Genomic DNA, 25,108 nt, shown 5'->3' on the forward strand with positions numbered 1-25,108 from the left:
CCAGGACGGCCATTGTAAGCTCAGGGCTCAGGGTCGGGGGTCTCAGTGGACCCCCTTGATTTTCATGCACACCTGCTCCTGGGTGGTCAGGCTGGCAGCTCTCCTGCCCTAGACGGCCACTTTCCTGTGCCTAGTGCGGAGATCGTGGACAAGGTCCACAATGTCTGCACTAGCCCAGGAAGGTGCCCGCCTCTTGCGGTGCAGGGCAAGCTCCCGGGAGCCGCCAGCCTGGTCCCGGCAAGAGGGGGTGGGCTGGGGGGGCATCGGGTGGGTGGCTCTGTGCCGTGCCAGGTGCAGGGTCTGCTAGCTGGGTGCTGGCAGGCTTGCACCTGGCACGGGCACCGTAGCCAGCCCGTGCCCCTTTAAGGGGTCCGGGGCCGGGAGGGGGGCATAGAGTTTCCCTGGTGTTGGCCAGAGTGGCCACCAGGGAAACCTGGGGAGGGCTAGCCTCCCACTAGTTCGAACTAAAGGGCTACACAGCCCTTAGTTCGAACTAGCTAGTTCGAACTAGGCGTTAGTCCTCGTAAAATGAGGTTTACCTAGTTCGAACTAAGCGCTCCGTTAGTTCGAATTAAGTTCGAACTAACGGAGCGCTAGTGTAGCGCCTAGGAAAGTTAGTTCGAACTAACGTCCGTTAGTTCGAACTAACTTTGTAGTGTAGACATACCCTTAGAGAAAGAAAAGTTGAACAGATATCTCAATTCAGGAAGATTAAAAATCCAACTTGAACTGATATTTTCAAGAAACTAACAAAAAGTTAAACTATGATTTTGGAGCATGTTAAGACTAAAAACATGTATTATAACTTCTTTCAGTTTTGCAAGGATTTTCTAATGACAATTAGCAGTGATCATCTTACTTAACTTTCTAAATTTTGCATTACAGTATCTTATACAAGAAAATGATTGAAAAAGAAGTTAGATATTCAATTTAGAATGTACTTACGGCATTCTTCAGGTTCATCTGATCCATCACCACAGTCATCTACAGTATCACATTTCCACCAAAATGGAATACACTTATCAGTTTTACAGCGGAACTGTAAGATAGAAATGGAGCAAGAAAAGCCTTAAAAGTTGAATTTTTGCATGCAAACAAAATAATTGATCAGAAATTAGACTCAGAGGTCAAAGCATAATACTTGTTCCCCTATTTTGCATCTGCATTTAATTTTGCAGAAGAAACTTTGCAGAAGGAGCTTTGAACTAGACTTTCAGGTGGTATAAATGAATGTAGTTCCAATTAAGTCAGTCAAGCTACCCCATTTTGCAACAGTTCAAGATATTTTCCTTTGAACAATTTGTGTATCTTTTTCTGCTTGTTTTTTTGGAAGAGGCTTTTCCAACATTTGGTCTGTCTGCACAGGGCCATATGCCGGAAAAAACTCCTCTTCCTGAGCATCCCTTATTCCTCATAAAATGATGAATACATAGATGCCAAAAGAACACTCCCACTTTTTCAGAAATTGTTCCAAAAAAGCAGATTTGTTCCCTGGACATGGCAGAGTTTTTCTGGGATACCTTTGGAGGTATCCCAGAAAAACTCTGCAGTCTAGACATAGCCTTAGAAAAATGTTCTTACGTCACTACAAGCAGATATTTAACAGCTTATTTTCAGAATCTGAGTAGCAGCAGATATGTTGAAGTTGCTTAACAACTCAATGAAATTTAAGTTTTGTTTTTATCCAATAATGTTTAAGTAAACTGATTCAAATCAATGGAGCAACAAACTTAATCATCCCGATTCCTCAAAAGGCAAAAATCTATTAAGTAAGCTCCTTCATAAGGCTCAATATTGCTTTTACTATCAATTAGAAGATCTGAAGTTCTTCTTCTATAACTGAGCGTCTACACTACAGCACTAATTCGAACTAACTTAGTTCAAATTAGCATTTTCCTAATTGGAACTAGCATGTCCACATTAAGTGGACACTGAACCGGGCTTAAGGATGGCCGGAAGCAGTGCCGGCAGGGCATCAAAGGAGGACTTAGAGCATGGAGATGCTGTCTCAGGCTAGCCGAGGGTTGCGCTTAAAGGGTCCCGACCCCCACCCCGGACACACAGTTCTAAGGGGTGCCCCGCTTGCAAACCAGACCTGGCTTGGAGTGCCCGGAGTGCCCTCACTGGGCACATCACAGCACTCGGCCATCAGACCGGCTGCACTTGCCGCAGGCTGCCATCTGGGGAGAGGGGACAATTGGGGGGCAGCAAGAGAGCTTCCACCCCCAGAAGCCCGCAGAGCCAGCCCAGTCCTCCCCATCGGGGGCTCATACCCCATTCCTCCCTCACCTCCTTCCACTTACCCTTCCCTAGCCCCTTTTCTTGATGTACAAAATAAAGGACAATTGTGTTCAAAAATGGAATCTGTCTTTATTGAACAAAACTGGGGGAGACTGGGAAAAGAAGGTGGGAGAGGGGAAGAGAGAGGCTGGGAGAGGGGAGGGCAACTACAATGATCAGGGGTTGGGAACAGGTCCCATATGAAGAGAGGCTAAAGAGACTGGGACTTCTCAGCTTAGAAAAGAGGAGACGGAGGGGGGACAGGATAGAGTCTCTAAAAGCAGGAATTGGGTGGAGAGGGTGCATACAGAAAAGTTCTTCATTAGTTCCCATAAAGAAGGACTAGAGGACACCAAAGGAAAGGAATGAGTAGCAGGCTTCAAACTAGTAACAGAAAGTTGTTCTTCACAAAGCAAAGAGTCAACCTGTGGAACTCCTTGCTACAGGAGGCTGTGAAGGCTAGAACTGGAACAGAGTTTAAAGGGACGTGAGATCAAGTCATGGAGGTTGGGTCCATGGAGTGGTATTAGCCACGGGGTAGGAGTGGTGTCACTGCCCAAGGTTTGTGGAAGGCTGGAGAGGGATGGCACGAGACAAATGGCTTGGTCATTGTCTTCGGTTCATCCCCTGCAAGGTCCCTAGGGTTGGCCGCTGTCGGCAGACAGGCTACTGGGCTAGATGGACCTTTGGTCTGACCCAGGACGGCCATTGTAAGCTCAGGGCTCAGGGTCGGGGGTCTCAGTGGACCACCTTGATATTCATGCACACCTGCTCCTGGGTGGCCAGGCTGGAAGCTCTCGTGCCCTAGACGGCCACTTTCCTGTGCCTAGTGCGGAGATTGTGGACGAGGTCCACGATGTCTGCACTAGCCCAGGCGGGTGCCCGCCTCTTGCGGTCCTGGGCAAGCTCCAGGGAGCCGCCAGCCTGGTCCCGGGAAGAGGGGGAGGGCTGGGGGGCATCGGGTGGCTGGCTCGATCCGTGCCAGGTGCAGGGTGTGCTGGCTGGGTGCTGGCAGGCTTGCACCTGGGACGGGCACCGTAGCCAGCCCGTGCCCCTTTAAGGGGTCCAGGGCCAGGAGGGGGGCAATAGAGTTTCCCTGGTGTTGGCCAGAGTGGCCACCAGGGCAAGCTGGGGAGGGCTAGCCTCCCACTAGTTCGAATTAAGGGGCTACACAGCCCTTAATTCAAACTAGCTAGTTCGAACTAGGCTTAATCCTCGTAAAATGAGGATTACCCAGTTCGAACTAAGCAGTCCGCTAGTTCGAATTAAGTTCGAACTAGCGGAGGGCTATTGTAGCGCCTATGAAAGTTAGTTGAACTAACGTCCGTTAATTCGAACTAACTCTGTAGTGTAGACATACCCTGAGAGAAGAATGCAGGCAAAACTGCTATTATTACTAAATAAATAATGGCATTCAGATGCAGTCTTCTAGAAGTGTGACAATGTCACAAAAAAGCAAACCTGATTCTGGGATGCATTAATAGGAGTGTTGCGAGCACGACACACAAAGTCATTTTTCTGCCCTACTCCACACTGATTAGGCCTCAATTGGAGTGTTGTGTTCAATTCTGGGCATCACATTTCAAGAAGGATGTGGAGAAACTGGAGAAGGTCCAGAGAAGAGCAACAAAAATGATTAAAGGTTTAGAAAACATGACCTATGAGGAAAGATTGCAAGAATTGGGCTTGTTTAGTTTATAAAAGAGAACACTGGGAGGGTACATGATAGTGGGTTTCAAGTATATATATGGGTGTTACAAGGAGGAGGGAGAACAATTGTTCTTCTTGACCTCTAATGATAGGACAAGAAGCAAGGAGCTTAAATTGAAGAAAGGGAGGTTTAGGTTAGACATTAGGAAACATTTCCTAACTGTCAGGGTGGTTAAACACTGGAATAAAATTGCCGAGGGAGGTTGTGGAATCTCCATCACTAGAGGCATTAAAGAGCAGGTTGGATAGACATCGATCAGGGATGATCTAGACAATGCCTGGTCCTGCCATGAGGGCAGGAGATTGGACTTGATGATCTTTCAAGATCTCTTCCAGTTCTAGTGTTCTATGATTCCATGATTTGAATCTGAAACCACAAATTCTTTTTCCTAATAACATCAAGTGGCAGTGTCTGGGTAGTTCATGAATACTGGTAATCTATTTTAGTTTTTCTATTAGGTGTTTTCTTATAATAAAATAAGGAATACAAAAGCCCCAAAACAGAATATATTTTACTTTGTAAACTCCACTGGGAGAGAAGGAGGATATGGGGGTGAGAAGAGGTTGCATGCATGGGAGAAAAGACCCTGCTAGACAGGGGGCAGAGAAAAGGCCCCATTGAATTAGGTGGGGGAAGCAGAAAAATCCCTGCCCAAAAGTGGGGAAAGAAGCAAGATAGTAAGAGGAGAAAAGGTGGAAGGGGGAAGCCCCACCACCCCTGGAGTAGCCACCTCTGCCCCCAGACCTTTGGGTTGTCCAGTATGTCTGCCCCCCTCCCCCCACCGGCCTGCACAATCTCCCCTCCTTGCCCAGGAACAGCCTAGGAAGTACTGCCTGGCCTCACCCTGGCCCCTACCCCTTTTTGTCCTGTATACTGGGACAAGGAAGCACTAGCAGAGTCAGCCTACATGCTGCCCCACCCAACACCTCCCCCAGCCCAGTTGGGCCTTCTGGAGACAAGCTGGCATACAAGGTGAATGCCCCTCTTCCCGGCCCTTGCTAGCCCCAGGAGAAGCTCTACTTAGTTTTTTTGCACCTTTTCCTGAGGGTTGGTTCTGGGTTGGTTATCAACATTTTGCTTATACTTCACTGTCCACAAAGGAGCATTTGGATGTGATCTGGCAATGACATCTAATTTTGCATTACAGCAGGTGTGTGGTTCCATAACCTGAGAAGGAATGCCGTGCATTTTGAGAAATCCACTCAATGCCTGGAATCAGCAATCCTAGCAATTGGAGATAATTAGTTATGGATGAAATCAGCTAGGAAGTAAATGATGCAATGAAATTTTGGATCTTTGAAAATCTTTTCCATGATGGCAAAATATAGCCACAACTATGTCTATTATGAAGTCTGGGGCAACAATTTTCTGAATTGTGTTCAAAAAGTTCTTGATGTTTGATTAATGGATGAGTCTGAATTTTTTTCAGCAGCTGTTCAGTTATAAATGAGTCTGTTTCTCTGGATAGGGTATAATTAGCATATTATCTGTGCATGAGACTAGGAACTTAACGTGCAACATGAGCAAGTCCTGTGACTACCAAACTTTCTTAAAACTCTGGGTATGGAGGAGCACCCAACATTTCCAGTTGGTCTTCCAGTCAAATACTAACCAAGATACCAACCCTGTTTATTTTCCAAGAGCAGACAAGTTCATGTTTGTTCAGCATATGGCTGAAGACAAAGATTAAAATAAGAGTCTTCTATTGAAATAGTGAGCACACAAACACACACACACTGATTTTGTCTTGGTCATGCTAATGATTTTGTCAATTTGGAGGAAAGTTTATTTAGCTTTCCTTGGAAGTCTTTGCTCCAGATTTTGTGCCATTTCCAAAGAAAGTGTGGCATTTCTTGCATATTGTTTTCACTAGAAAGATTGGAGGCACCCTTGTTTTGAGAAAAAAAACCACAACCAAGGTCTCTGATCTATTTTGTGGCACTATTTTACTTCCTCCTCTGCAATGACACCGAGACCCATCCTCAATTCCATTTCTGATCCTTATGCTTTTGTCATCGGAAGAAAAGAAGAGCTTCTATAAATATCAGGTATCACTGAGATCCTAAGTTTCAGCACCAGCTAGGAACCCATTAGGTGTTGATTCTCCAGTTGCTGAGTCAGTCTCCAGTGCTTAAAGTCTGCTTGAGTAATTTCTTTCTTGAGATGAAGCCCTACAAATGTCCCTCAAATTGAAGATACACCGTCCTGACACACTGGAAAGATGAAGCTGGAATACTGTGCAATGGAGCAAGCCTGAAACCAGACTCCAAATATTCCTCTCTAATTTTAAACTGAATTAAAATTTGAATTGAGTCATCAAGGACTTGTGTCTCCAAATAGGCAAACATCCATCCTATGCTGCACCATTATGCAATGACTTTCTAGCAGCTACTTAAGCATAGTTCTCTCCCAGATGTTGACTCATTTTCTAAACGAGCGATTCAATAAAAATGCAATATAGGTGCAACTAAAAACATCATAGACTACATTAAAAACAGTTAAGTTAATTACACATTATTCTTTCAGGTGGATCAAACTGATTTGGATCCAATTAAATATTTTCAAACACTGCAGCTAGTAATGTATAGTTTGACCAAATCTCTACTGAACTTTTTTTACTATTTTCCTGTAGTATCTTCTGTTCTGTTTATTCAGATTATTGTCAGAGGTACTAATAGAAAAAAATAGCTGTGTTACCATACCTGAGTGAACTCCATTTCAGAAACACCATTTATAGTAATTAAGACACATCATCATGTGTCATTACTTTGTATTCGTGTTCCTAGGCATCTTGCAGATGTGGTATGTGTAAATAGTAAATATTACCATCATAACAGAACATTCATTGTAAATGACTGTAAAAAGTTGTCTATATATTTTTTTTAATATTATCATAGAAAATTTGGCTTCAGCTTGAGAAACACCACATGTCCCTTTTGATGAAATTTTATGTACAACGAGGTAACTGAAATGATGTTGAAAATTATGAAAAAATCATAACTAAGACATTTTAGAAACATGTAAAATGCATCTACAATTGCTTTTCTCTATATCATATTATTATGATTCAGAGTCCATAATCTGGCAATAGCTAGAGCTGCAAACAAGTGCTGTATCCCATGGGGAAAAAAGAATTTCTAGGTGTTTTTTTAATAGCCCTTAACATCTGAACTATAGTAGACTTTTAACCTATCATCAGTCTCAGATTTAATATGTTCTCTGTTTGAAATTAATATACTCTGAAGCAGAGGTATGTCATGCTTTGAGAGTCTATCCAGGAAGGACTTGGGCAGAGGCTTACATTCAGCAACAAGTGGGTAGGTCACATGCAAATGTCTATGTGCTATGCAGCCCTCCCGAGTTCAACAGCTCTGATTACACTCCCACACAGCCTCATTTTGGTTTCCAGTAGCCTTATTTACAGCTAGTCAGATGACCCCAACACAAGCCCAGTCCTGATTTTTCCAAAAACTGTTTGCTCTGCACTATCTGTCTGTGTCTAGACTGGCAAGCTTTTCCGCAAAAGCACGTTTTTGCGGAAAAACTTGCCACCTGTCTACACGGGCCGCTTGAATTTCCGCAAGAACACTGACGATCTCATGTAAGATTGTCAGTGTTCTTGTGGAAATACTATGCTGCTCCCATTTGGGCAAAAGCCCTCTTGTGCAAATGCTTTTGTGCAAGAGGGCCAGTGTAGACAACGCGGTATTGTTTTGCACAAAAAAGCCCCGGTCGCGAAAATGGCGATCGGGGCTTTCTTGCGCAAAACCGTGCTTTTGCGTAAAAGCGTCTGTGCCAATCTAGACGCTCTTTTCTGCAAATGCTTTTAACGGAAAACCTTTTCCGTTAAAAGCATTTGCGGAAAATCATGCCAGTCTAGACGTAGCCTCTAGCTTTTTCCTGGACATTCAGAGAAACAATAAGGTTTGCTTGTTCCTTCACAGAGACCATAGTCCATCAAAGCTTATTAACTTAAGCTGTATAAATACCCCCCCTCCCAAAAATAGAGCACTATGTAGGTTATGATAAAAATAAAACACATTTTATTAATAGGACACAGGTTAAATGATGCAAAGAAAAGAGAACATTTGGAAAAGGATACAATTAAGTCAACATGATACATGAATCTAAAAGTATAAACCTTAACCAAGCAAGATATAGTCATTGCTCAGGGTGTCTTTTCACCCAAATTTCTTCTTCAAAGCTATGGCTGACATGCCCTCAGTCAGGACCTTCTACAAGCTTCTCTCCTATATTTATTTCCTAGACACTTCAAAACTCTTCGTAGATTGAAGGACCTATCTTTCTCAGCTTGAGAGAGCTCTGGACCCTTGTCTCTGTCTAGTGATGGAAACCAAATATGGCTTCTGTCATTGCTTATATTTCCCAAAGTTCAACTATCTTATTTTCAAGGGGCAAGATGACCTCATACTGTTTCTTCCCTTCCTTAGGGCTTCTCATCTCCCTGTATGTAAATGAGGGTTTGGTTGTTTTGATTCTGTCATGCTTAATTTATATAGGAAACAGGTAAATAGCTGTAATATTCCTTCCAGCCTAGGAGAGATTTATTTCTCTCTTTGGACACAGATTATGAAGACTAATATCAATGAGTATCCATAATTCCTTATATTGGATTGATACATACATTTTATAATATTAACCACCATTAATTGAAATAGACTTCTATAAAACACCTCATTCAATACACTTTTAAAGATAATGTAGAAATAGTGCATGCAATCAGCTGCTTCAAATGCTTATCACTTGAGATTCAGTCTCCCTTTCTATAGTATACAGATAAAGTTTCTCTTCCCTGGTAGAGTGGAGATGCTAAGTTGTCTCGTCCTCCAATTATTAGCTGTCTGTGTCCCAACCTGAAGACTGGAATGCCCAAAGAAACAAAACACTCCTTTGTGTAGGATAGCACTATTAACCAAATCCCTCTGACATGTCTGGTTTAAATACATTTTAGTAATAATTCCAACTGTTAATACACACCAACAAACATGAACCACACAATAATATTAATGACTGGTGAGTTACTAGTTTTCCAATGACATAATAAATAATGCCTTCTGGATATAGTTAATAACCATAGTATGGTGAGGTACTCTAAATTGGATAGACTAGCTAAACTCATTACCTGTGCTAGTGAGCTACTTGCTCTTTGTCATTGGGATGATCTCATAGTTACACAGGAAAATATTCAAAATATTCTTGTTTTTGCAGACTGTTATATAAACAAATATGAGCTCTTTGAAAGCAGCTTGGAGTTTAAAACTTAGAAGTCCCTCTGGAGGTTAGTTCAGGTCAGGTGGTGAAAAGTACAAAATATAAATACACTGTTATATGGTTCCACTGTTTATCACATAGATATGATTCCTATATATGTACATATGTCATCCCAGATGTTATTACAGACTCATTATTAGCAACTAGATGATTAAGGTAGTGTTGAATTTTTCACTTAAAGCATGATTAAACACTTTAACACTCTTGGTTTAACACTTTAATGGTTTAATTTAGTCTTTAAATTTGGTACAATAACTTGTCTGAAGGCAACTGAATTTTACTGTGCCATTTTTTAAAGAAAAATAGACACTAACTTTTGCAGAGGAAACAAAAGCATTTACTTTCTGAAGTGTTGTCCTCACAGCATTTTACTCATTTACCTCTTTCTTGTTGAACAGCAAGTCACAACAAGCTCCAAACTTCATACACAAATGTATTTTCATAGCATTTCAGGTATATGATTTTTAAATTTTATAGTTAAAATAATTCTTCTCTTTATATTTCCTAAGCTAACTGACCTCCACAAAGAATGGATATATCACATCAAAGACATACTGTGGCTTGGTGAACTCTTTCAGGTGTGCACCACTTACATCTAGTTATAAATAAAGCTGCAAATATATAGTAAAAAAAGCTACAAATAGATAGTAAAATGGAAACTGGCTTACCTGACTAGCTGTGCAGTTTGACAAGCAGGTTTTATCATCTGCAGCAAGGTAAAAATTAGTTGGACAGGCACAAGTGTGCGTTTTGCCAGGGGCTAAAAGACACAAATGACTGCAGCCACCATTATTTATCATGCATAAATGTTTAGACACTGTGAATAAAGAAAAAAGAAAAAGAAAAAAAATATTAAAACCTCCCTATCGACATGTTGATTCACAGGAGAAAAACCCCTATACAAATACAAAAACCCAGGCTTCTCTTTAGGGAGGCTTACAGTAGAATAATTATGTTATCTCAGCCCACTTGCAACCACTTTTATTGTAAAAGGGGAAGTAAAATGCAATAGGTAAAAATTGTATTACTTTTACAATGCCATGGTTTATAAACAAATCATTCCATAAAAAATAAAAACCAAAATATATCTATTTTAGCCATCAATCTTTCAAATAATCTTATAAAAGAACATAAGCATTTTGTATGAGACAAAATAATTCACTAATTAAAAATACAGATCTGAATGCTGAAACAATGAAAGAGAAAGCGCCTATCTTTTATAGCGGTGCTACTAATTTGCTAATCTAGAACAGCTACCAAATTTTATTTATCAGGATCTATAATACAGGGATACTAGGAGATCAGAGAACATATTAACACTGTTTTTTTGGTTCAGTCATTGTTTAAAATAACTCTAAGGCTTGTTAGACACCAATATTTCTTAAAAATATTAACATTCTCCTGGTTTTGCAATATCAATTTTGAAAGCTTTGGCAATACTTTGCTTATCCTTTGCTGGACTTAAAACAATATCATTTTAAAAGTTCTGTTGATATAGTCAATACCAAAAACTGTTCTTTAATCATTTCAACTTGATATTTACTTACTTAATAAATCTACCTAAACACTCTATAAATTCTAATGATTATTGGATAAAAATGGCCAGTCCTAAAACAAAAACCCAAAATAAAATCAAAATAAACAAAACTTCAGTGAGTTCAGAAATTAGATATTTGTGAAATATGCTGATGTGCTGTATGAAAAGCATGGATAGAATAATTACCATCAGGTTGTCTATAAGAATGATACACCTGGATATCTGTTATGGCATGCCATGAGTTAATCAGTGATATTCTGTCTGCTCCAGAGGTTTTGTGGGCACGGCTGAGTGACTTGGTTTTCCCATCTGTCCAGTAGATGTAGTCTTCAAACAATGTTAGTGCAATCACCCCTGGAATATCTTGATTAGGGACTGTAATAGGAGATGGTAAGATTAATGTTCAGTCTTGGAAGACTGCCAGTTAAAATATTCCATATTGTATGGGCTGACAGATACAACCACTATATAAGCTCTTGCCTGAACAATCCATCAAGCCTGGAGGGTAAATTTTTTACCAGTTAAATAATGCAGTATTGGGTGCAAGAGCTCAGCTTGCATACATTTATTTAGTTGGCCCAACTACTGCAAAGAAAATGAGTGAATTTCAGTAAACAAATAACTACATCTAGATTCTAAACAAATTAAATGTTCAATTTTAATAAAGTAGTTAACATATATAGTTAAGCTATTTTACATTACTAAAAATTATTATTTTGCTTTTGCTTTTTCTGCTAACAAAAGTACAATAAATAATATCTATCTATCTATCTATCTATCTATCTATCTATCTATCTATCTATCTATCTATCTATCTATCTATCTATCTTTAAATGCTATACAATACGTATCACAGATGAATATAGATAACTTGTAGTCTAACTCCCAGTATCAAAATCCTAACTGGGTTAGAAATCCTCAGTTTTTCATGTGAAAAATCTATAGTATTCAGAGCAAATGAATTATTGAAGTACATTATGCAGAGATACCACTGCTACACTGTAACCCATTTTTTCTTATACTTTATAAAATCTAAGTATGATTTCAGTAATATGTTATTCCATGAATTCTTCCATTGAAAACACTGAAGATCTTGAGAAGTAGCATACAGTGACACGTACAAGGACAGCAGAATATGGCCCACATTGCTCTGAAGGAGATTAACATCGACACCAAACAAGCATGGTTAACATTTACTTTTGTAAAATTAAACAAACCCAGCTTTACTTTTGGGGAAAAAACTATAAAATATGTAATTATGATGAGGAGATGGCAGACAAATTTTGTTACGTTTGAGGTTCTTTTGAAAAGACAGGACTGAATTCACAAATCTGACCTACTGTCCTGAACCATATGGTGAAAAATGAAATTACTAGTATGAAGCTGATATTTTCAAATTACTTAAAACCCTCTGTTGCAGAATAAAACCTGGAGACAGGTGATGCTTTTTTCTTAGAAACTGCATGCACCTGGTATACATAGTGGACAAGTAGACCCAATTAAAAGAAAACCGTATAAAAAACAACTATATTGAATTGCTGAATAAACCTTGAAAAAAGTAAAAACTTTGAGTGGGCTGAAGCTTAACAGGTGCTTATTATACATTTCAAAGTCAAATCCAAAGCTTTGAACATTGCCTACAACTCCTCCAGTAAACTGTTTTTCATGTTAGCAGTGGTTCAGGTGGAAATAAAACACACACAGAGCACCTACACATTCTTACTGTATAATACGTTTTTCTTAAACATTTGAGTTGCATTCAGGCAGAAGATTGATGTTAGGGTATTTAAAAATGTAGGCTTGGGTGGTGGGGCATTTTCATCCTAACTCATCAGAATCCTTGTGTTACATATATAATGAAAATTGGTATTCACTTTATACAATATAATTTAATATATTCATACACATAACATCAAATTCTGCCATGTCTTGTACAAGCATTGATATGTCATTCATTCTGCAGTGAACAAGTATATCTTCCAGTTGTTCATAACATTTTTTATGCTACACCTAGTATGTCTTGTTTGGCATATTTGGCATGTAAAGCACTATTATTCATAACTGTCAACTGATGCATGCATTTGTTTGGAATTATGAATCTTTCTAAAAAATCCTATTTAAATATTTTAGGATCATTTTTAATATTTAGAAATCATAACTGGCATGGCTTTCATTACTGTTTTTTCCTTAACGATGTTTGCTGTAGTACATTTTTAAAAGGCTGTAATAATCTTTTGAAAAGGAGATTCTTTCCTGCTTATCAGTGTCATGTACGATATGTAACTGTGTCATCAACAAAGCAGCACTAAAATAGGGACTGTGTTTGCATTAAGGTCAATCATTAAATTAGAATTTTAACTTGGGGTATTTCACATATGGTTATTAAAAGGATGAGTTACCACAAATGATAGATTTATTTCTCCAAAAGGAGAATTAAAAAAAATGTAAAGTAACAAAAGTTTACAATGAAAAATGAATTACCAAGTTAGTTGATTTCTGAGGCTGACATTTGTCCTAATATAAAATTTTGTATTTGTGCCCCTTTTCACGAAACATCAGAAGACATTCATACCTAATCATGAGGCTTCCTTTACGGCTTAACAAAACCCTTTCAAAAGCACCCCCCACTTACTAAAACCGAGAAAGAATGAATACCCAGTTCCCATTATTTTTAATGAGAGTTAGAAGCTTAAATTTATACAACCTATAAAATATCAGCATAAATATTTATTAGTTGACTACATATAAATATCTAACCTTCCTTCACTATGTTAACTACATTCATTGACACTAAAGAGGTGACTGTAAAAATGCCCTCCCGACTTAGTTTAAATGGGAAGAGCTCAATCTGGGAAGGGAATAAAGATGTGGAGAAAGTTGTATTCTGGTTCCTGAATTTGAGATATCTTAGTTAGATCAAGAAATAAAAATTTTTTTAAAAGTGTGAGAGAAAGGCAAACAAATAATGTTTCTTCTTCCCTAAAGTTAGTATCTCAGCCTATGTGTAATCACTTCATAGAACACCCTTCCACCAAAGAATGCTTCTACACAGTAGAAGTCTGGTTATTACAAAAATTTTGATTTATGACAAGATAACAATTTTACATTTATTCTATGATGGCTGCTTCCACAGAATATGTTGATGGGAATAAATCTCTTAAGCTGGAAATCTTCAAGTGATACAGCATTTCATTCATATTTGACGTAGAGGATTTGAATGCCTTCAGATCTAGATATTTAGGATTGAAGAAAATAAATATGCGGTTTCTTAAACTGTGGTTGGTTTTATTCAGGTGTATTTTTACCTTGTTCTTCTTGCTTTTGACATATAGCACACTTTGTCCTTTGGTTAATGATGTTTAGGGAATGATTTCATGTGACATATAAAAGGAAGAATGGAACCACAGATGGCTCTGGAGTGGACTAATTTGCCCTAAAAGGAAAATGTAGTGTCTTTCAAGAGCAGAGATTTAGGAGGCTTTTCTTGCCAAAGAAATTTTTATCAGGAAACATGACTATGTAGAAAGGACCGAGAGAAAAATTAGATGCAATTAGTATAGAATGAGGAACTGTAGTGCCGTGAGCAGGTCTAAGGTAGCAAAGACTGCTCTCTCAGTAAATTTCAATACATGTGCTGGTATAAGGAACACCAATATCTTTATGTAATACAGCAGAGATTTACAAAAGTCTGTATTTATGATACTGTTGGGATGGAGGTTGTAAAGGTAGGAGGTCTGATCGAGGCCATCTTAAAAGGAATCTAGAAAAAGCACTATTGAGGGGTTACTTAACCCTAGAATAATTGTGGTTCTTCAAGATATTCTAGTCATTTTGCACACAGTGTGGGCTGTGCACAACTGGATTTTTTTTTTACTAGCAGTATCCGTCAGGGCCAAAAATGTATGTTGTGACTCCTCATGCTCTCATCTTAGGGCATAAAAACAGTGGAGCAGCAACCGTTCCTCAGCTCCTTTACAGTTCAAAGACAATGCTGTTGGAGACCCAAAAAAGTGGGGATGGATTATGGAAACTATACAGACCCTAACATTTTTAAAAGCTACAGTGACTGTATGGTAGTTAATTGTTCTTTGTTCTTCAAGGATATATCAGGATGGATCCCACTTTCAGGACTTCGAAGTAGTATCTTCTCTGAACAGCTGAAGTAAGGAATTTCAGCTGTGTTAGTCAAACTAAGATTGAATTATTATTATAAAATTGGCATCTAACCTAATTGCTGTGTCAAATGTATCAGATAGTAGGTTATTGCAATTATTGGAAAGAGACATCTCTGAAGTAGGTATAACAATGGCTATACTGGGTCAGACCAAAAGTCCATTTAATGCAGTACCCTGTGTTCTAACAATGGCCAATGCCAGGTGACCCAGAGACAATGAACAGAACAGAAAATTATCAAGTAATCCATCCTTGTCACTCATTCCTAGCTTCTGGCAAATGAAGATAATGCTCTCTGTTCATTGGTGCAGTGTACCTTGACATTTAAAGCAGGTGGAAATACATTGTGCAACCCACATTGAAATTCTCTGATAAGACAGCTTAGCTTTTTAATGTATTAGATAGGCCACAAAGGGGCATATAAGGCTTGATCCTGTTAAGGTAATCGAGGAAGGTTCTAGAGAAATTCAAAATATACAGGTTGACCTTCTTTTGTCTCAGAATCAAATACAAGATTCAGGAGAGATTTTCATCACTATCTGGAATTTATGGAAGGATGTGGAAGCTGTATCACAAGTACAAATAAAAGTGTTTGAGGAATTTGAGTGCTACAGGATGTGAGAAAACCAGGTATACTAAACAAAGGTGAACATAAGTGACAACACTGTGTGTTTCAGTATTATTTAGAGAGCAACAACTTCAGTGTCAGAGCCCCCACTGGGTTAATATTCTTTTGAATTGCCTATATGGAAAATATTTTCCATTTCAAGTAGTGTGTCTTCCTAGTGAAATATTTTCCATTTTTAATAAGGATTTTTTAAAAATTTTAGGGAACAATCTTTGTCAGTTGATGCTCAGTCTGTCATCATCTAAGCCAGAGATGAAACAACTGTGGATCTGAGTGCAGTATCTTACTGTCATTTGGGGATATTTTGTTTTGAAAGGATGGAACATTTATGGGAAGCTTCCAGGACAGCCGTAATAGGTCCAACAGTCAAAACTTTCTTGGTAAGCATGGAATTATCATGATGACTGAAGCCTTGTCCAATCTAATTTTGGATATTTTTTGGGAGAGGGGGAACAGGACAATTAGAGGGAAAGTACATAGGAGTCCTGGAGACCACTGAAGAGAAAAAAACATAATCAGGGAAACTGGGCTCAGATTTCTTCTGAAGAAGAAATTCAAATACAGTACTTGGTGTTATCTTCTGTAGTGAACAAGTCTGTGACAAGAATTTCATATTAATGGAAAACTGGGTTTGGGAGGATTTTCTACAGAAACTATTTGTAGTTATGCAGCTTCAGGAAGTCTTCTAGGTCACTGCCAACTCTATGGTTTCCTGATAAAGAGGAGATGAATGAGATAATCACTTTTTAGTGCATTAATGACACGTTATTTGTCAGCATTTATGTCCTATGCAAAGAGAGAGTGGGTAACCACTCTCATTTTGTGATAGTATGATATTGTCCTACATACAGTTTGGGAATCCTTAGCTAACCGAAGAGGGCATCTTAAGGCACTGTGTGCTCCTGGAATAAAAAATCTAGAGTGCTTCTACTAACATTAATGAAGATACTCTAGTGTAAAACCAGGCTGACTGCAGTATTTGAGAAAGGCAGCAGAAAAAGAAACATCTCCTGTTCAGATAAAACCTGTAGCTCACTGAAGAGTTATTTCAGTTTGAGTTCTGGAAGAGTGTCTACTTCTATGACTTGTGAGTGTTTCTGCTGCTTTTGATAAAAAAAAAAAGAATTGTTGAAGGATGTCAATATTGTACTTCTGCATTAAATAGGAATTTCCTCTCAAGTTGATATTCATCCCTGTGCAGAGGGGCAGCTCAAAGTTATGTTCATACATACATTATGGAAATTGCACTTAGTGGGGCTTTTGCACATTGTTCTTGATCTTGCCTTCTGCATATTTCACCTCCAATGAAAAACTCGCTCCTGGAATCCATTCTCTCTTAACCACTCAAGAACTGTGACTTAGAGTCCTTGCAGTAGAATACTAAAAAAGGACACCCCCAGTACAGACATATTAGGAAATGGTTAAAAGTAAGTTATCTTTAAGTCTAAATTTAGGGTTTTCCATATTCTCATAATACATATTCAAAAAAGCAAGCCAAATTTACATTTTATCATAACTTTGATGGATTGTGGGTACATCCAAAAATTTAGATTAAATTGTGTGTTAATGAAAAAAAAGATTCAAGAGTAGTAGAATATAATATAAAATCTCATTTTCTCATTATCACTAATTTGCAGGGCCATTCAGTTAGTGTGTAGGATACGATATTACATATTACAATCCAGAGACTGCATTTCAGAATATAGTTGATTGACTAAAACAACTAAATTTTAATAATTTTAAAAAACACTACTGCTTTATCCAAACCCTGGAAACCGCACTGGATATACTAGCATGCCAATATTCCAACTTCTTTATAGGCCAATTCATGAAAAAAATTCTGGAAAATGCAACACAATTATAGGGTATGTGAGATACATCAATGATATTTTCATACACTACACCAACAACCTAAACTCCCTCACAGATTTCTACCACAATTTCAACTGACCATCCATCAAACTTTCTCTAGAATATTCTCACACCAGCATTATCTTTCTAGACAACACAATGTGCTTCAAAAATGGCCTATAACAGAAAACTATGAGAAACCCACAAGTCACCTAACCTATTTTCACAGACCCAATAAGAACCTCAAACACAACATAAAATCTGTTATCTACTCCCAGGCACTCAGGTTCCATAATATATGCTCCAGGAAAATGTTCTGGGATATGCACCTTAATAGATTTAAAACCACCTTTACCAAACAAAGACACTTCTCCACAGCTGTAGATTACGTCATGGTCAACCAAAGGCATCAGAGAATGTGCTTCAATATAAGACCAAAACCCACCAACCTACACACATTGTTGTCACTTGCAATCCTAATATAACCCACATAGTAAACAATTACAACCCACACTCAATGGGGACCATATCCTGAAAAAATATTCACTGAATGTACTCTTTTGGCTTTCAAACAACTCCTCCCCTGCCCCCGCCACCAACCTCATGAAGTTCCTCACAGATGAGGTCTAAGGTTAAGATTTTGTCAATGATATTTTTAGTAAAAGCCAAGAACAGCTCAAAGGTAAAACAGAAAAAAATCATGGAAACTGTGAACTGTCCCTAACTTTTACTAAAATATCCCTCACAAAATGGTGATCTGTGGGTCCCCACACTATTTCAGGTGAGGGCAGTGGTAGGGACTAGGAATTGTAGAGACTAGGAGCCTGCAGCTCCAGGAATCCCCTGGTGCCTGTGGGAACTGGAAGCTTGGGGACTTCCCACGGCTCATGGGGGTTAGGAGCTTGGGTTCCTCAGCAGCATTCCAGAACTGCCTGCTCCTTTGGTGGCTTACAGCAGCTGGGAGCTAGGGGGGTTCCCCACTGCCCTGAGAGGCAGAGAGCTGGTGGGGGGATTTTCCCACCACCCTCAGCAGTAAGGAGCTGCACGGTACTCCCACTGCCCCAGGGACATGGAGCACTGAAGGTCACCAGAGGTGGTGGACATACTCCACAGGCCCCTAATCCTACATGTAATGGAGGATCTGCAGCTCCCAATCACCACAGTCTCAAGTCACAGAGACCAATACTAACTTTCAGCTTTTTTGAGGACACACCATCTTAACTCAGCACTGGAGCTTGCCATAACAATAGATTCAAACCCCACTGTATTCATTGCTACCACGATACTCCCACAACACAGCTTTCAAGATACGAGTCCTACACATGCATATTATAATATGTGGGGTACCTCAACCAATGAATAACAACTGTGTGGGTGAAACTAGACAATCACTATGATCTCATCTAAACTCACAAAAAAATGATAAACAGAAACACCATATTAACCGTGTCTGAACATTTGTCACAGAATGAGCTCTCCATATTTTACCTTTCAACTCAAATTCTGAAAACCTGCACAATACCTTTAAAAGATGAGCCTAATACCTGAAATTCATAACTTTGCTAGAAATAAAAAATCATGGAGGTAATAAAGACGAGACTTATGTAACCTACTAATCCTCCTTTATCGTATGATTGTGGAAGGATTAACTACCCACTTCACCTTGAGTGGTCTCTTGCAATATATGTTAACATCTTATGCTGCGGTCTGTTCCACATTGAATTTAGTTATAACACCAAGTACTTTTCCCAGATCTTAAGAACTTTATCTTTCATTAGAAAAACTGGCCAATACATAGATTACTGTATCCACTTTGTATTTTTGAATAATCTAAATACATTTTAAAAAATATTTTCCTTATTGAATTGTATGCTCTGAAAGAGCATTGAATTGAGAAGCTCTAGAAGCTGAAGTGGTCTTATTATCCTCAATACCAAACCAGGACAATTGAGAAAAATGAAATCAGTCATAGCTCAGCATTCAAGGGCTGAATGGACATAAAGAATCTCAATACTTTAAATAGGTAGTTATACATCCAGGTTAGAAATGAAAACATGTTTACAAGTGAGAAGTATGGGCATGCTTGTATTGCCATGGCCAATTGTCAATGACATATTGATAACTCGAGAACTTCAGTCTCCAGAACTAAATTCAAGTGCATTAAAATAGATTGGATGCTCCATTCATCTGACTGTGGTGTAAAATGCAATCTCTTGAGTTCAATATTGTTTTAATTTCAACCCTTCATACTTGATATTCATGATGAGTAACAGAAGTTTCTGAGGAAAGGTCTCTTCTTCCCAACATGTGCCTATATTATTAGACACTCCTGACACCCAGTTTTTAAGAGGATTCTTTGAGAGTTGAAAACTTTATTATGCATGATGCAGGAGTCTCACTGTCATCTAAATGTATGGCCTTTTTCCCCTCACAGTTTATAGCACATCAGTGAATGAACTAAAGAAGACCACTCAGCCTATAGTAGGGCTTCTCTCAGAGGGTATGTCTACACTACAGCGCTAATTTGAACTAACTTAGTTCGAACTAAGCTAATTCGAACTAAGCTAATTCGAACTAATGCATCTAGAACTAAAAACTAGTTCGAATTAGCATTTTGCTAATTTGAACTAACGCGTCCACATTAAGTGGACCCTGAAGCAGGGTTAAGGATGGCCGGAAGCAGTGCCGGCAGGGCATCAGAGGAGGACTTAGAGTGTGGAGATGCTGTCTCAGGCTAGCCGAGGGCTGTGCTTAAAGGGTCCCGACCCCCACCCCGGACAGACAGTTCTCAGGGGTGCCCCGCTTGCAAAGCAGTCCTGGCTTGGAGTACCCTGAGTGCCCACACTGGGCACATCACAACACTCGGCCATCAGCCCGGCTGCACTTGCCGCAGGCTACCATCTGGGGAGAGGGGGCAATTGGGGGGCTGCAGGAGAGGTTCCACCCCCAGAAGCCCGCAGAGCCAGCCCAGTCCTCCCCATCGGGGGCTCGTGCCCCATTCCTCCTTCACCTCCTTCCACTTACCCTTCCCTAGCCTCTCTTCTTGATGTACAAAATAAAGATAACATGTCTTCCAAAATGGAATCTGTCTTTATTGAACAAAACTGGGGGAGACTGGGAAAAGGAGGTGGGAGAGGGGAAGAGAGAGGCTGGGAGAGTGGAGGGCAACTAAAATGATCAGGGGTTGGGAACAGGTCCCATATGAAGAGAGGCTAAAGAGATTGGGACTTTTCAGCTTAGAAAAGAGGAGATGGAGGGAGGACAGGATAGAGGTCTCTAAAAGCAGGAGTTGGGTGGAGACGGTGCATACGGAAAAGTTCTTTGTTAGTTCCCATAAAGAAGGACTAGAGGGCTATGTCTAGACTGCAGGCTTCTTTCGAAAGAGCCTCTTTCGAAAGATCGAGTCTAGACTGTAGGTGGATCTTTTGAAAGAGCTATCCGCTTTTTCGAAAGAGAGCACCCAGCGAGTCTGGATGCTCTCTTTTGAAGAAGCCCTATTTACATTGAAGAACGCCTTCTTTCGAAAGAGGAACTTTCGAAAGAAGGCGTTCTTCCTCGTGAAACGAGGTTTACCGCCATCGAAAGAAAAGCCGCGTTCTTTCGAAATAATTTCGAAAGAACGCGGCTTGAGTCTGGACACAGGGGAAGTTTTTTCGGGAAAAGGCTACTTTTCCCGAAAAAAACCCTGAGTCTGGACACGGCCGAGGACACCAAAGGAAAGGAATGGGTAGCAGGCTTCAAACTAGTAACAGAAAGTTGTTCTTCACAAAGCAAAGAGTCAACCTGTGGAACTCCTTGCTGCAGGAGGCTGTGAAGGCTAGAACTGGAACAGAGTTTAAAGGGAAGTGAGATCAAGTCATGGAGGTTGGGTCAGTTTAACGTCTGTCCCAGGGAAGATAATGGAGCAGGTAATTAAGGAAATCATATGCAAACACTTGGAAGGTAATAAAGTGATAGGGAATAGCCAGCATGGGTTTGTGAAGAACAAGTCATGCCAAACTAATCTGATAGCTTTCTTTGATAAGATAACGAGCCTTGTGGATAAGGGAGAAGCGGTGGTTGTCATATACCTAGACTTTAGTAAGGCATTTGATACGGTCTCGCATGATATTCTTATTGATAAATTAGGCAAATATAACTTAGATAGGGCCACGATAAGGTGGGTGCATAATTGGCTGGATAACCATAGTCAGAGAGTAGTTGTTAACGGTTCTAAATCCTGCTGGGAAGGGATAACAAGTGGAGTTCCTCAAGGGTCTGTTTTGGGACCCGTACTGTTCAATATCTTCATCAATGATGTAGATAATAAGCGTACTCTCTATCCCAATAAGTTTGCCGATGATACCAAACTGGGTGGGGTTGCGACTTCTTTGGAGGATAGGGACATAATTCAAAATGACCTTAGCAAGTTAGAGAAATGGTCAGAGGTAAACAGGATGAGGTTTAATAAAGAGAAATGCAAAGTGCTCCACTTAGGAAGGAACAATCAGTTCCATACATACAAGATGGGAAGCGACTGTCTAGGAAGGAGCATGGCAGAAAGGGATCTAGGGGTCATAGTGGACCACAAGTTGAATATGAGTCAACAGTGTGATGCTGTTGCAAAAAAAGCAAATATGATTCTAGGTTGTATCAACAGGTGTGTTGTAAGCAAAACTCGTGAAGTCATTCTGGTGCTCTACTCTGCACTAGTTAGGCCTCAGCTGGAGTACTGTCTCCAGTTCTGGGCGCCACATTTCAAGAAAGATGTGGAGAAATTGGAAAGGGTACAGAGAAGAGCGACAAGAATGGTCTAGAGAACATGACCTATGAAGCCAGGCTACATGAACTGGGCTTGTTTAGTTTGGAAAAAAGAAGATTAAGGGGGGACATGATAGCAGCTTTCAAATATCTAAAAGGGTGTCACAAGGAGGAAGGAGAAAATTTGTTCCTCTTGGTTTCTGAGGACAGGACAAGGAGTAATGGGCTTAAAGTGCAGCAGGGGAGGTTTAGATTAGACATTAGGAAAAAATTCCTAACTGTCAGGGTGGTCAAATATTGGAATAAATTGCCAAGGGAGGTGGTGACATCTCCATCTCTGGAGATATTTAAGAACAGGTTAGATAGACATCTGTCAGGGATGGCGTAGGTGGAGCTTGGTCCTGCCTTGAGGGCGGGGGGCTGGACTCGATGACCTCTTGAGGTCCCTTCCAGTCCTATGATTCTATGATTCTATGATTAGCCAGGGGGTAGGAGTGGTGTCCCTGCCCAAGGTTTGTGGAAGGCTGGAGAGGGATGGCACAAGACAAATGGCTTGGTGACTGTCTTCGGTCCATCCCCTCCAGGGTTCCTAGGGTTGGCCGCTGTCGGCAGACAGGCTACTGGGCTAGATGGACCTTTGGTCTGATCCAGGACGGCCATTGTAAGCTCAGGGGTCAGGGTCGGGGGTCTCAGTGGACCCCCTTGATTCTCTTGCACACCTGCTCCTGGGTGGCCAGGCTGGCAGCTCTCCTGCCCAAGCCGGCCACTTTCCTGTGCCTAGTGCGGAGATCGTGGACGAGGTCCATGATGTCCACACTAGCCCAGGCGGGTGCCCGCCTCTTTCGGTCCCGGGCAAGCTCCCAGGAGCCGCCAGCCTGGTCCCAGGAAGAGGGGGAGGGCTGGGGGACATCGGGTGGGTGGCTCGATCCGTGCCAGGTGCAGGGTCTGCTGGCTGGGTGCCGGCAGGCTTGCACCTGACACGGGCGCCGTAGCCAGCTCGTGCCCCTTTAAGGGGTCCAGGGCCGGGAGGGGGGCAGTAGAGTTTCCCTGGTGTTGGCCAGTGTGGCCACCAGGGAAACCTGGAGAGGGCTAGCCTCCCACTAGTTCGAATTAAGGGGCTACACACCCTTTAATTCGAACTAGCTAGTTCAAACTAGGCTTAATCCTCATGGAATGAGGATTACCTAGTTCGAACTAAGCGCTCCATTAGTTCAAATTACATTCGAACTAACGGAGCGCTAGTGTAGCACCTATGAAAGTTAGTTCGAACTAACATCCGTTAGTTCGAACTAACTTTGTAGTGTAGACATACCCAGACTGACCAGATCCATTCCTGAATTTAGACAGATAATTCTTTTTATGCTAACCACTGGCTTTCATGGTATCATCCATTGTTGGAATGTGAGATCAAGAATTCTCTTATTGGTAAGAGTAGAATAAGAAAAAAATATACAAAACCAGGAGGTTTTTTTCAATGGGATTATTCTTCAAAACTATGCAGAATTAGCAGATTTGAAGTGCATAGACATGGGTGATGACAAAGTATCTAAGGCTAAGTCTACACTACAAAGAAAATCAATTTGCGTCTTTTCTTGCTTTTCTTCCAAAAGAGGCTTTTCAGATATTTGGCCCGTCTACATAGGGCCAGATTTTGGGAAACAAAACTTCTCTTTCAGAATATCCCTTCTTCCTCATAAAACGAGGTTTACAGGAATGCTGACAAAACGCATCCACTTTTCTGACACTTTTTTTCGGAAAAGCAAATGCATTCCTTGGATGCAGCAGAGCTTTTCCGGGATACCCTGGAAAAACTCTGTAGTCTAGATGTACCCTAACACAATGATACTCACATTAAGACTTGTGAGTCACAAGTGGCTCTTTAGTGGCTCTTTTGCTACTCTTTGCCATACATGATTTTGAAACATTGTGTGATTTAATTTTTAACCAAAGTAATTAACCATTCAGGATGTTTTTACGATGTTATTAACCAACTGTAGTTGATAAAATAATAATTCTTGGTCATTCATTATAAAAATTATATTCCTTTATCTATATTTGTAGAGCAAAATGACTGCCCTAGTGTGTGTATGTGTGACATTTCCCCTGACATACTGTTTAAATATGAATATATAGTACTCTAGTAAATGAAACAATGAATTCATGCTACTATGGCTCTTTTGGGTAATGTTGAACAATAATTTGGTTCCTGAACCACTGTAATCTGAGTATTACTGATTTAAACGATAAGAGAAGACAATAATATGGATCATTACTATGGTCTGGAAAATTTGACTATAAAGCACATACATAATTTTAATGAACTTCTCAAGTATGTAATTTTTTTTACTGAAGATATTACCCTTCTATGGATTCTCCATCTGTGTTTTTCCTGGAATTGTATAGGAAGACTATACTGTTGTTTATTGACTTCAGAGAAAATTATATTATAATGAAATCAACTAACAACTGACCTTATTAATCAGATAAATAAAATTTAAGCAAGTTAATCCATATATCTCAACAAAAGGTGTTCTAATATAAACACACAATTTAATATAAATATTTTCCCAGTGCCACAAAGGTAAGGCATGAGTGAAGGTTGTAGCTATCAGATATTTCAGAAATGACAGTAAATTTCAATTTATGTTACTGGTTGAGAAACATTTCTGTAGTGGCTAAATTGTATTTTGCTTCTTTTCATTAACTTTTATTATGTTGTAAACAACAGAACATCCGCAATGTTTTCAAATAATCGCCTATAAAATCTACAGTTTGCATGGAATGTGAATGACAAAAAAATGAAGAAAAAGAATCATAATGCATACTGAAATATAGTCTTTTTGATGCAGCCTTTTTTCTTTTCTTTTCCTTTCCTTCATTGAAGGTTTAAGCATTC

General features: G+C 39.9%; 1 protein-coding gene across 1 annotated transcript in view; it reads right to left on the reverse strand.

Moving 5' to 3' along the window:
• LRP1B (LDL receptor related protein 1B) overlaps positions 1-25,108 on the reverse strand; it is a 1,362,068-nt gene that overhangs the window by 179,163 nt on the left and 1,157,797 nt on the right. Inside the window, exons 61-63 of the mRNA XM_089779714.1 lie at positions 11,007-11,195; positions 9,952-10,100; positions 946-1,039 (exon numbers count right to left, since the gene is read on the reverse strand). Of these exons, the coding sequence (XP_089635840.1) occupies positions 946-1,039; positions 9,952-10,100; positions 11,007-11,195 (432 nt within the window). The remainder of the gene's footprint in view (positions 1-945; positions 1,040-9,951; positions 10,101-11,006; positions 11,196-25,108) is intronic.

This window comes from Pelodiscus sinensis, chromosome 7, assembly GCF_052426305.1.
Source record: "Pelodiscus sinensis isolate ZL-2025 chromosome 7, ASM5242630v1, whole genome shotgun sequence".
NCBI classification, from domain to species: Eukaryota; Metazoa; Chordata; order Testudines; family Trionychidae; genus Pelodiscus; species Pelodiscus sinensis.